Source organism: Chelonoidis abingdonii, chromosome 5 (genome assembly GCF_003597395.2).
Source record: "Chelonoidis abingdonii isolate Lonesome George chromosome 5, CheloAbing_2.0, whole genome shotgun sequence".
In the NCBI taxonomy this organism is placed as follows: domain Eukaryota; kingdom Metazoa; phylum Chordata; order Testudines; family Testudinidae; genus Chelonoidis; species Chelonoidis abingdonii.
In genome coordinates, this window is record NC_133773.1 from 37,700,604 (window position 1) to 37,713,856 (window position 13,253).

At 36.7% G+C, this 13,253-nt stretch overlaps 1 protein-coding gene across 22 annotated transcripts in view; it reads right to left on the reverse strand.

The window, feature by feature from the left end:
* Positions 1-13,253, reverse strand: part of CAMK2D (calcium/calmodulin dependent protein kinase II delta) — a 298,301-nt gene that overhangs the window by 54,448 nt on the left and 230,600 nt on the right. For 9 of the 22 annotated variants that reach the window (XM_032781309.2, XM_032781292.2, XM_032781290.2 and 6 more), the window contains 3 exons: positions 8,549-8,608; positions 6,897-6,938; positions 4,139-4,187 (listed from right to left, as the gene is read on the reverse strand). In XM_032781309.2, coding sequence (XP_032637200.1) covers positions 4,139-4,187; positions 6,897-6,938; positions 8,549-8,608 — 151 coding nt within the window. The remainder of the gene's footprint in view (positions 1-4,138; positions 4,188-6,896; positions 6,939-8,548; positions 8,609-13,253) is intronic. The other 13 variants (XM_032781307.2, XM_032781303.2, XM_032781304.2 and 10 more) reach the window with 2 other exon arrangements.

Here is a 13,253-nt window from a genome sequence, read left to right on the forward strand (position 1 = left end):
CTGGAGGGGTGAGTCTTTGTAGCTGAGTGAACAGTCCTGGTCTGTTTACGGGTTTGCCTTACATTCTCGTTGTCTGAAATCAGCCTGAACAAAGGGCAGTTTTGGCTCGATAACCTCACTGATGTGCATCAGAATCAGTCTCTCAGAATCATAAGCTTGTATGTAACACAACGGAGAGAGATGGGTCAATAGCTCTTAAAATCTTCCAGTGGTTTTCCTGGTTTTGGAATGGCTACGACCTTTGCCCTGTGCCACTTTTTTGAGATGCAGTTGTCCTGGAATCATCAATTAAGGAATTTGAGCAGCAAGCTTTTGGGCCTAGGTGAAGAAGGAACTCATGTATTATCCAGGCCTCTGGGGGAGGTGTCTACTGCCTTCCTGTGACATTCCCATGAATAGTGCACAGCAAAATGAAAGTCAATGAAGTATTGAACACAGGCAAAGAGCAAAATGAACTGCATTTTAATGCACACATTTTGAGTCTGAAAAGGTCTCTTCAAGTGTTAACTTGTTCAGTGGAGCTAACAGAGCAGCGTACAATTATGAATATGATTTTGAGCTTCTACAGCATCTGTGGTTAATTCTGGACAGTTTATTTCCCTCCCCGCACACACACACTATATTAAAAGCAAATATTTATACTACAGTAGCATCCAAAAGCTCCAATTGGGATTGGAGCCCTATTGTGTTGATTACTGTACAAACACCACTATAGAAAATTCCTGCCCTGAAAGGTTTATAATCCTAAACACATCTAATAGTTCATTTACACTGTAAATGACTACAGTAAATGGATCCAAAGCACCTGCAGGAAATAATGGAAGCATTTACATTGCCACAGTCGTCTTAATATTTCCAAATTTATTCATTTTTGATAGTAATGGGGAATCAAAGGAACTGCACCAATAGTCTACCACGGATCAAAAAAAAAAACAAAAACACTCCAAACTTACCTTACTGCAAATGACAATGCTTTCCAAAATTAAATTTCATTAAATTAAATTTAAATTAAATTTGAGAAGAAATTCTAAATCTCACTTTCCGATCCTCTGCTGCTTTGGAGGAAAAAGTAATGCATAGTTTGTTGGAACTAATCAGTATTTTTCAGAGAAATTTGTTTAGCTGTCTTCCAAAGCAGAGAATGTGAAATATTTAGCTACATTAATATGTGGATGAAAGCTTGCAAACTGGCTTATTTTTGAATTTGCACAAAGTTACATAGAGCTATTTAATTGTGATGATCTCCAGTGCCTGATTTTGAAATGTCAAGATTAACTGGCTGTTTAAAAATAGTTTCCCCATTATTCTTTTGCTCAGTAATTGGGAACAAAAATTTTATTAATAATGAGATTGTGCTGCAAAAGGTGTGATCGCACACTGTGCCAGGTGTTCTTCTGATAGCCTTTTACGTAAATAGAAGGAAAAATTAAATAAAAGTTTGACTGCTTCATTGCCCATTTGTTTATTAGGCCTTCTGATGAGGCTTTCGGTAATACCTGTTTGAGAGGAACTGGGCTGGTGAGATCACAGTCACAAGAACTTGCAGGAACCAAAATACCTTGGAGTCATCAGGTAAGTGTCATATATTTCATGGGACTTGTAGAGGAGTAGTTATATAATAGCACCACACACGTTCCCTGGGATTTACTTAGAAATTTTGGAATGCTATTTTGCGTGAACTGAGAGTTGGTGATAGGAAGGGGAAGTAAACAGGACTTTCTAAAGGGTGGGACAAGAAGCATCCTTAAGCTTGGATAGTTCCATCTGCTTTGCACAGCGGGTGGTAATTCATTGAGTTCAGCCTAATATATTCAGGCAGCTGTGAATGCTGGATAGTTCCAATTACGTTTTTAAGGTAGGTGTGTAACCTTACCTTTAACGGTGAAGCACACCCCATGGAGAGTGGGGAAAGAAAGGCATAAAGGATTAGCCAGAAGGTTAGGCAACAGACAGTCCTCCCATTTTTCTCCAGAGGATCAGCTTTCATTGGGGAAAAAAATATGTCTAGCTATTACATTTGCACAGAAAACCTTCAGTACATGAAGGTGAGCTTAACCAATTGTCTTCCTGCATTTGCAGGGAGCCTGAAATAATCGCTCTCAAGTGTGAACTGCCTCATTCCTTTCAGTGGGAGATAACTCTAATGATACTTTAAACATCAACATTGTTAACTAATTCATTGCTCAAAGAGGTAAGAAAGGAAAGGAAAGAAAGTTACTTAGTTCATCAGTACCATTTGGATAGTGGAGGAAATTTACCCCAGGTTATATGGACAGGCACCTTATGTTTATGTTCCCCCTTCCTTATGGGACATAGGGCTGGGATTATCTGTTAGTATCAGGTTGGTACACTTCAGTCCATCAATTCCACAATATTTGAGGGACTGGGCACTGATGGACCTGTCATCATCCTCTTTTTTTATAACTAAGTTTTTCTCTGGAGACTACATAGGTATTTCTATCTATCTGTTTGAGATGAATGATCCTGTTGAAGTGATAATATACCAAACCATACAACACTGCTTAGCAGGAGAACATTGTGACTTGAACCCTGGGATAAGATTTTATAGCAACAAAACAAAAGTGAAACAGAAGCTATATACCTCATTAAACAAAAGAATGCTGTCTAAAATAGACAATATATAGGATATCACCAGGTTACTGATGTTCATTTGAAGGCCAGCTCATAAACAATGGAGTGTCCTATTAAAGAACTATCTTATCTTGTATTTCTTACTACATTTCTGACTTAGAGATACTCATGAGTCCTAAAACATTACATTATCAATCTCTTACTCTGGCAACACCAGTTACTTTATCAAGCAAGGATATTGCATGCTCCACTATCCAGAAATAAAACAACAGTTTACCAAACATGACTTGAGCAACTGCATCCACTGAATCTGTTTCATATTCTAAAATGTTCTCTCACAGTCTTGAAGCTATTGAAAACTCCAGCATCTTAGAATCTATATTTAAATGCATATTTCTGCTAATAAACACTTTAATAGTGACAGCCACAGACATAACACTTCTAGTATAGTACAGTGCAAAACCAGCCCAACACTCTAATGCAGGGGTGGGCAACCTGTCAGAAGTGGTGTGCCGAGTCTTCATTTATTCACTCTAATTTAAGGTTTTGCGTGCCAATAATACATTTTAATGTTTTTGGAAGGTCTCTTTCTATAAGTCTATAATATATAACTAAACTTTTATTGTATGTAAAATAAACAAGGTTTTTAAAATGTTTAAGAAACTTCATTTAAGCTTCATTTAAAATTAAATTAAAATGCAGAGCCTCCCAGACCTGAACAGTGTGAGTGCTATAGGCTGTTTACCCCTGCTCTAATGGTTAATTAACTGAGAAATCTCTCTTTTTCTTACCACTTCCCCTCTTATTTTTCATCATGTCCCTTCTTATTCCTGTCTCTGTTTTGTGGATCCACTGTAGCTAAAATTTTGTACTTAAAGCTAAAAACCAATGTCTTGTATGAAACATATAATACACAAGCTGAATATACCGGTTTTAAACCCACCAAATGTTATTACAATAAGAATGAATAATGTCACAGCACAGAATTCAAAAAAAAAAAAAATACCCCCCCTCCAAGAGATTACAAAGTTAAGAAGGTTATTGTGCAGAAAATTGAAAAGAAAAGAAAAAAAGTGACTGAAGTTAAGACAGTTAGTTATAGGGCCAGAATACAAGAGAAGCACACAAAAACACTGGCATCTGAACAGAAATGTTTTATAAATGCTGATCTGAAAAAATGCATTAAGAACACATGAAGCAAGCAAACAAAAAAATTCAAATTATCATATACAAAATGAAATTTAAAATAATATTAAATGTCATTAGTTTTTAAATCTACACTTACTACTGCCATAACTATAATTTTAAATGAGAAACTTCCTTATTCCAAAATGCTACAGAAACAGTACATGTAAAAGTCAGACTATCAAAGTCAGAACTTAACATATAGAACTTCAGCAACAAACATGATTTTCAAAAATAATAGTACATTCTCCTGGGATTACTTCGGAACTCCCTCCATCTGACACATTAACAAAAGTTAATAAAACCGACTGAAATGTATTGCATGTAGCCATGATTTTGCCTTTCCGACTGTTAATCATACCTTTCACATCTTCATCTTCAATAGTCGTATTGGAACTTTCTGTTGACTCCTGTTGAGAAGTAAATACAAGTGAAATGCATAAAGTGACCCAGCATATTATTCATGCACCTATGAAAATTACACTTGATATCGTACAGATCATGCAAAGTCTTGAAGCAGGCTATGTGGATGTAATTCACAAACAAATGCCACAGGGATTGAGATGTTTGTACCTGAAACTAAATGTCAATAATTTCCATCCATTTCAAAAGGGAACATTTTTATTAAATGTATTTCTGGCTGTCCAGTTTTTGAATGTCCATGGATGTATGGGAAAATATAAAAGTATCTTCAGGAAAATGAGTTAGCTTATTGTTGCTGCTTTTTTTTTCACTTTCTATTAGACAAAGGATGTCTGAACTGTTATATGAATTACGTCAGCCAAATATTAGAACTTGCCATTTCAAGCTTAGAGAATATCAACTGTGTAAAATAAGTCATTCCATTTGAGCTTTTAAGTATGAAGTAAGGAGAATGCTGCATTTCACAATTTATAGTAATTCTTCTGCTGATATAAGAACTGATGCAATAAACTGACTCCCATTGATTTCAACAAGAATTGGGTCAAATCCATGAGTATATTTTTATACTCTCCTTGTGCCAAGAATTTTGAAAGTGAGAGCAAAGTTACTGGAGAGGCCCACAACAATGCTCCTAGATAATCTAAGGTATCTTTGAAGAAATATTCTTTAACCAACCAGCCACACAAAGGAATGACTTGTCCATCGGACAGTTGTATTGAAATCTTTGCAATGTTAAAAGGCAAGGTTACTTATCACGATTTTTATAGGATATTAGAAATGTGAAAAATTAGGGAGCACACTTAAAAGGACACTGTCAAATCTAGTAGGCAAAAAATCTGACCTACTCTTTTTCTCCTAATTTTTTTTGTAGAAGATCTATTCTTTATGATTTGTAAAAATAAATGCTTTGTTGCAAATAAAAAAAGAAAAAGTCAGCAGTGAAAAACTCAAGAGTAAAAATACCCATAACAAGCCAGTTTACTTCTGAGACAGAGGGGAATAAAATAGGATTTGTTTCAAGCTTCCAAAGAGTTACTATACATATTAATTAATTAAATGAAAAATCCGAAATATCCTAACAGTGTCCTTTTGTCTATTATGATTTCACAATAACAAGTCAAAGAAAAGTTTCAGAATGGTTAATGCATTATTCAGATGTAAAAGAACAAAATTATATGCATCAATAAACAAACTACTAATCAATTCACACATACAAACCAAGCTAAATAAACCAAATAAGCTTTTCCTATTGTGAATGGTGTTAGACTATTCACTTCACACAATGGACATACCATGCTTTATCATATATAGTATCTAGACGAAAATAAAACCACACACATACAAGCAGAAAACATCATGCACAAGCTCACACAAGAGATGTGGCCAGTAATATGGAAGCATCCACTCCAGTTGTCATGCAAAAATATTTGTTTTTGCAGATAATGAAATTTAACAGTAACTTTCCCCATAAGTGTTTTCCTGTCCATGTTATGACTTTTTGGGATATAAAATATCTAAATTGCTATGAATATATAATAAAGTCAAGTAGATGTAGTCATGCCAAAGAGCTCCAGTGTTTTGGTTTTTTGTTTCCCTTTCCTGGGCTTTAGTAAAGATTTGACTAAAATTAAAATACTGGCGGAACACTGCGTATTAATAAAACATGGGAGATGAAATATGGACCAGGGGTGCAGAGAGCAGTTGGTACAGGAGTGAAATGAGCATCACAACTTATTCTTACTCACAAAGTATAAAATAAATAATCAAACGAAGAAGAGATATGACTACAATATGCACAGTTAACACTTTTTCCATGCTTGTGAAATGCCTGCATCTGATATTTTCCACTCAGACTCAATCCTTTGCAAATACAGTGTTGAGCGATCACAAGTAATTACACTAGATAAATGTGACAACAAACTTTTGGGAACTTTAAGTTCTCAGCATACCCATTTAAATCTGTTTAAATAAGTGAAATCTGCATATGAAAACTAGGAACATGAATCACAAATGACAATATTCCCTAACCCTTTTCAAGTCCACACAGGGAGAAAAAATTACCACATTATAGAAACCAAACACCAAACACAACCATCACAGCACACAGAAGAAAATCAATGAGAAAAACGCATCAAATCAAGATTTATGAATTCAGAAGAGATTCTTGTCACTTCAAGTATTAGCTTCTTTTGAAACTGCAAGATGATGTTATGGAATAAGTCAAAAGTTCCATGCAGAAGACATGTCACAGTATGATGCATAAGCATGCTGAGAAACAGCAGATGGAAACGGCTCAAAATATGTCTTCATCTTTAGTGAAAGCTTCATACATAAGTCTTAAAAATAACCTCACTATACTCTCTGTCTGAACACAATGTTCCTTTGTTTTTTTGAGAACTGAAAGTTCTTGCCTGAAGCAAGAGATGTACAACACACCATGGACCTGATTCCTCAGGGTGCTGAGTGCTCTCATCGCCTACAGACATCCACAGGAGCTGAGGGAGCCAGCAGCCAGGCAGAAAGCATTCAGCGGGAACAAGTCACAGATGAATTAGGCCCAAGAGGCACCAGGTGCAACAGATCCAGGAATGAGATTTTCCTTACTAAGCTCTGGGTAATGGGCACATTCTGGCTTAGAATAGTGAATGAAATGTGCACTTTGGAAATGCAAGATGGAGCTGATTCTTTCTGAATACCTTATTTCCATCAGGGTTGTGGATTACTGTAGTTTGGGGCTCCTGAGTGAGAACAAAATAAAGAGAAAAAACAGTTCCCATTGGTAAATACATTCACATTAGTGTGAGGTAGTATGAGAAGAGCCAGCAGACAAGTGCTAAACAGTGACAAGAGCTAAAGCAAATGTTAACTGCTGCCAAAAGATGAAACAATGTCTCTGCTAAAGATTCCTAGACTGGCAAGCCAACAAGGTAGGCTACCTTACCTATTGCAGCGGCATGCAAAGACCTTATTCATGATCAACACACACACAGGGCTTTGAAGCTCTAGGGAGGCAGCTGAAGAGGCACCTATTTCACAATGTCTCATATCAGATACATTGTCCCTTTTTGTCTGACCCTGCTTTGGCTCAAAAATGGTGAACTATTTTAATTTAAAAAATAGTGTATGCTTATTACTATAGCAAAAATGAATACAAATCAAAATAAATATGGGCTGAGCTGATTCAGAAAGATTTGGGTACCTCTAAACACAAATGGTGTTTGGAAGTACAGGGGTTATATCCAGTCTGTTGCCCATTTGAACAGCAGAGATACCAACTATGATGGAAGTTCTTGATGCCATTTCAAAGTTTAACTTCCCTCTTGCTTCCCTTAAAATGCCAGTTAGCTGGCACAGGAACAAGCTGCAGCAACTGTAACTTTTTAATGCACTCACAGAGCTCTGGGAATACCTGATGGAGTTGAGGACTCACGTACATACCATAAAACCTGTAAACTACTCCTCTGAAATGACTTGACTTAATGCAGGCTTCCATGGGAGCTGCACATACAAATCTATGGGAGGAATTGTCCTTATGTTTAAATTAAAAAGCAGAAGTATTTCTTCAGAGCTACATACCAAAGTACATGAGTAATAATACTGCTTAAATTTAGGTAATTAAATAGTAGCATGTGTGTTCGTAAGCCTTCCTCCGTACCATACTTTTAAGAAATGTGACTTACCAACAGAAGCAAGATTGTGACATAGAATACTCATGTACGCTGTCCTACTGTTTAGTAATATTCCCCCAGCAGAACTTATTGCTGAGTAATGCCTACTGCAGATTTGAAGTGGTACTATACAAAAAGCTTTATAGGACTAAGGTGCCTCTTGATCCCAGTAAGTGAAGCCTTGCAAAGTCCTGCTGGGTTGTCAGAGAATAGGGGGAATGAAAATCTGAATAAGGTCTATGTTGTTATTGCCTAGCAATAATCCTGTTAGCTCTCCTTGATGTCAAAATTTGCATTAAGACAAAAGAAAAGATAATAGGTACAATTTAAAAAATAAGTCAGCACTTAAAAGCACTGAAACAACTATCAGCTGAAGAGCTAAGGGCAACATCAAGCGCATTCTATTCATTTTCTTACACTGCATGCAAAAAATTAAATTATCGCTACTAATGCTACACACTACCACGTCCAGCTTTCGTGTCACGTTTTCTATTTTATAAACATGTTGCTTCACAATGGACTTTCTCACAAAAAGAAAACAAAAAGTACAAACAACAAGAAAGAAAAATTGTTCCAAATGTTTAGAAAAAAAAGAATAAAGGCAAAAAAAGAAAAGAAAAAACAAACAGAAAACAGTAAAGAACTTAAAGATAGGGCGAAAAGGAAGATTCCAGGTATACCAGCGCCGGGGTAGGAATATTTTCTTTGGGGCTGGTTACCACGTTGGTTTTGCTGTTTATCTGTAGGTATGCAGAAAATAGAAATAGACAAGCCTTAGAATTCTTGGTAGCTAGCATATCTATATCTCTCTATATAGAATATCTATATACAGATATAGACAGGGAAATAAAGAGTCACAGAAAGGTCAACTTATGAACTTGAAAAGAACACTGACAACAGATTTGATAACTGGCTACAGCTTCTCCCAAGACGCTAGTGACAGTACTTTGGACTTGCTCAAGGAAGTTCTATATAAAGCATACGCAGTTTCAGCTCTGACAATTAGTGAATAAAGAATTTTTTAATAGTGGCTATAACCAGGTAATAGGAATTCACAATTAATATGGTTTTTAGAAAGAAAATGCCTATATTTCCACTGTGATTTATTCACCAATTTATGATCATGCAACAGTGTTAAAGTAATATACCATCATTTCACTTTATTTCTAGGAGGGTGTCACTAGGTTAAATGTCATTTTGTTTTCCATGGAAGGAATCTTCAGTGCTTCAAATGTATGTGTCATTTACACCCATATAAATCTGGAGTTACTCCATGGAAATTGGTAATCCAAATTTATATGGGTGTCATTGGGTCAGAATATGTACAGGTATATTCACTTTGAGATTTTTTTCAATTAAGCATTTAGTATTTCAAATTAAAAACACACACATTTTATTTTCATTAAATGGAATAAACTAATTTGTTTGTTTTTAAAAACCTCAATACTATCATTTTCCAATCTGGCTGCACTTGCAGTAATACCTTTTGTTTACTGTACATTGGCCTTTCAGACCACAGAACCTAAATTAAGAGTATAACTTCCTGTACTGTAGCTTCTCAACACTACTATTTTCGGTCCTGATCCTGCAAACAGTTATATATGGGAGTAGTCTCAATGACTTCAAAACATGTAAGTCTTTGAAGGACTGTAAGTCTTTGAAGGACTGGGCTTTTATTTGTTTAAAAAAAATTATTCCCTTCTCTTTCTTTCTCTCTTTCTACGTAAGACTTAGCAATTAATTTAAATTTCTCTGATTCTTATACCCATTTTTAAAACCCACCTTCCATAACTGCACCTGTACAATCAGGTAGGTAAATATCACTGTGGTTGCACAACTGAAGAGATTTTAAAAATCAAGCCCCAAATAAAGTTTTAATATCAACTGGAAAGCTGGCTTCAATTACAACTAAAGCTTGTTGGATTCAGTTGCTGTCAAACTATTTCCAATTAAAATTACTAGGATTTTTTTAAAATATTTTTGATCAGTTCTACTTATAATTGCAGCAGGTCAAAGCAGCAAAATGTAAGGTAGGCTATTGCATACAGGGTTGGCATCATTTCTGTCTGTCAGGTATAGAATCTCTACCGTTCCACTGAGTCATTATTCTGGTACTGAAAACGTAAACATAAAATGGGAAAGAAAGACAATAATGCAAATCCAGACTTCTCTTCTTTCACTGATGGACATTTTGTCAGTATTAAAGTAAAATTAACTACTGCATTTAAAAACCAAAAGTCAAGCCCTTTGTGTCAGTCAGGCTGTTGGGGAATATTTTTCTTATATAAAAGTCTTTAGGAAATCCAAAATGTTGAAGACCTGAAAAATATTTACCAGAGAGTATAATGACATATATTAGCCTACGCCTAGACTAATGGTTGGAGCACTGGGCTGAGAGCCAAGAATTTCTGAGTTCTACTTTCAGCTCATCAGTCCCTCCACGGCCTTAGGTAAATCACTTAACCTCTTTGTGCGATGGGGATAATGATATTTAGGCTATGTCTACACTTCAGATTTCCCCCAATTCTACCCCTGCACTAGTGCAATCCCTAGTACAGACTGATAAAGCTGCTGAGTAAGCTTTATTTGGGCAAATGTGCCCTAGGGGTGAAATCATGACCCCACTGAAATCAACGGAAGCTGCTGTAGCATTGATTTTAATTGTGCCAGGATTTCACCGGAGATGCTTACACTGGTGGCTGCTCATCAGTTGCTGGAATCAGAGCAAATCTGAAACATAGCCAATGTCTTAGTTAGGACATGTCTAGACTAGGGAACTCTGTTCTACTGTAACTAAATCCACGTAGTTAAGATGATGGAAACCCCTAATACAGACACATTGCTCTGGTGAAAAACAGGCTTGCACAGGAGTTCGCTTTATCCTCTAAGATATTAAAAAAGACATGTCAAGCAGGGCAGTGTCTCTACATTAGGGACAATCTTGGCCAGCACTTAACTACCTTACAGGGGTTTAGTAAGGAACAATTAATGATAGAAAATGTTACTACCTGCATTCCTTACTCAGGGAAAAAAACCCACTGAATTCAAGGAAATGTTTTTGTTGTTTTAAAATTAAGACTACATAGATTATGGAATAACAACAGTACACACAACAATGGACAATCATATTCTTTTTCTCCTGTAACGAGAGAAAATCACTCTCCCAAGTTGTACAACCAAAAATGAATATTCACTGACAGTTTGGCCATCAAGAGAGAAGTAATCAAAGAGTAAAAGAACGAAGAAATGAACATATACAAAGTAAATATGAGGGAGGGAATGAAAGTTTCAACAGACTTCATACAGTTCTAATCAGCAACATCAGAAATCAAATAACACACCACAGAAGTGCTCGTCATGGAACACAAAACAGATAAAGGATAACCAAATTTCAAAGAGAATTTTGCCTGAGTAAGGAGAGCAGGATTGAGCCCATACTCCCCATGTCAAAATCCTATAGAAAACAAACAACATTCATTCCACTACCATTGAGAACTGAAGAATATATATTCAAGCCTATTAACAGTACATCACAAATAAAGAATTTACATTAGTACAAATGAAAAAGAGAGAATATATTGCATAGTCAAGTTATTTCATCAGTGTGAGCACAGCTTGGCTAAACACTTCCAAACTTAAAGAGAAATGGTAGGTTTTAAATATTTTAAATCACCTTTATTGCATTTATTTTAACAGAAAGGGGAAACTATTAAAAAAGAAATTCAGCATTTTCATTCCAAATGATTAAGTGATTATGGAAAATTATTCCAAACTGGTGTACTTCTACTTGTTGTCAGGAAAGAAAACTTTTTTTTTGTTTTTACACTAAAATTGTGGTTGCCAGGAAACACCTTTTAACTTTATAACAACCCTCTCAATCACTCTCTCAGAGCAAACAGTTGGGCAGGGCCATACAATCCTAAGTATTAATGGTTTTTATATATTTTATAAAAAATTGTATAAAACTGTGTCTTGGGATCTAAATCCTCCAAGCCAGTGGTTCTCAAAGCCAGTACGCCGCTTGTTATCGGAAAGCCCATGGTGGCCCGGTCGGTTTATCTGCCACATCTGCAGGTTCGGCCAATCGCAGCTCCAACTGGCTACGGTTTGCCTCTTCAGGCCAACGGGGGCTGCGGGAAGGGTGATCAGCACATCCCTTGGCCCGCACTGCTTCCCGCTGCCCCCATTGGCCTGGAGCGGTGAACCGCGATCAGTGGGAGCTGTGATCGGCCGAACCTGCAGATGCGACAGGTAAACAAACTGGCCCAGCCTGCCAGGGGCTTTCCCATAACAAGCTGTGGACTAGCTTTGAGAACCACTGCTCCAAGCATTCTATGTGGTGTTTCAGCAGACTGTAAGAGCTGGCATGCAGTATGTTTGGGATGCTGAAAATATCCCACCCTATCTGGTAAATGGCCTATACTTTTATATTAAAATAAACTGCTCTCTTGCATGAAACATTGTATCCAGCTAGATGATGATATAAGCCATTTACCAGACAGGTATTTTCTGCTTTTCAAGGGGAAGTCTGCTTGCCCGCGACAGTTGGAGGAAGTGGAACATTTGCTCCCTTCCACCTGGATCAGCAGTACAAGGGCACGGTGAAATGTCACCGATGAGTAAGCTACCTCGCCAGGATTACCACCATCATCCCAGAATTCAGAATCAATGCAGTTAAACAGGAGGATGGTCAATGCCTGCCTGGGGACCCTGGTGCTGGGGGAAGGGAGTTTATGTATTAGTTCTCAAGATGGGGAACTGAGTTTGAGGTTGAGGAGGTCTTGGGATGAGGCTCTGGACTAGGAAGGAGGCTGGTTGGGGGACTGGAGAAGGGAAGGAAGGCGGCATGTCTGCTGTGGCCTGTGCTTGTAGCTTGACATCCTGATGTGAGTCCAATGACACTAACCTCATTATTTGATTCTAAAAGTACAACATCCCCAAAAAGAAAATAAACAACCATCCTTCCATTTGATTTCAAGGGACAATAAAAATATACAAATCAGGGTTTTGAAAATCACCTTAAAATGTCCTAAATACTGGATATGTACTCAGTTAAAGCTGGAATTTAGTTATATTTTTTTTTACAGAAGGAGCAGCAGGGGTAGAGAGGTGTCTCTTAATGGATTCCTGATGTTGAACTGTATTCATACTATATGGGTAAAAGCCCTAGCAATTTCCCAAGTATTGCAATTTTTAATTTTTTTTTAAGTTTCTATGTAAATAACTACACAGAGGGTAATGTCTCCGTTACACTTATTACTATCCATTTATTATTTTAATGTTATTAGTTTTTAATACAAGGAGATTAAAAAGAATTGTATTTGTTTAAACAGTCTTCCATAAATTTTTTAGTGTGCTAAAGACAGCTGCATTGGCCAATGTTAC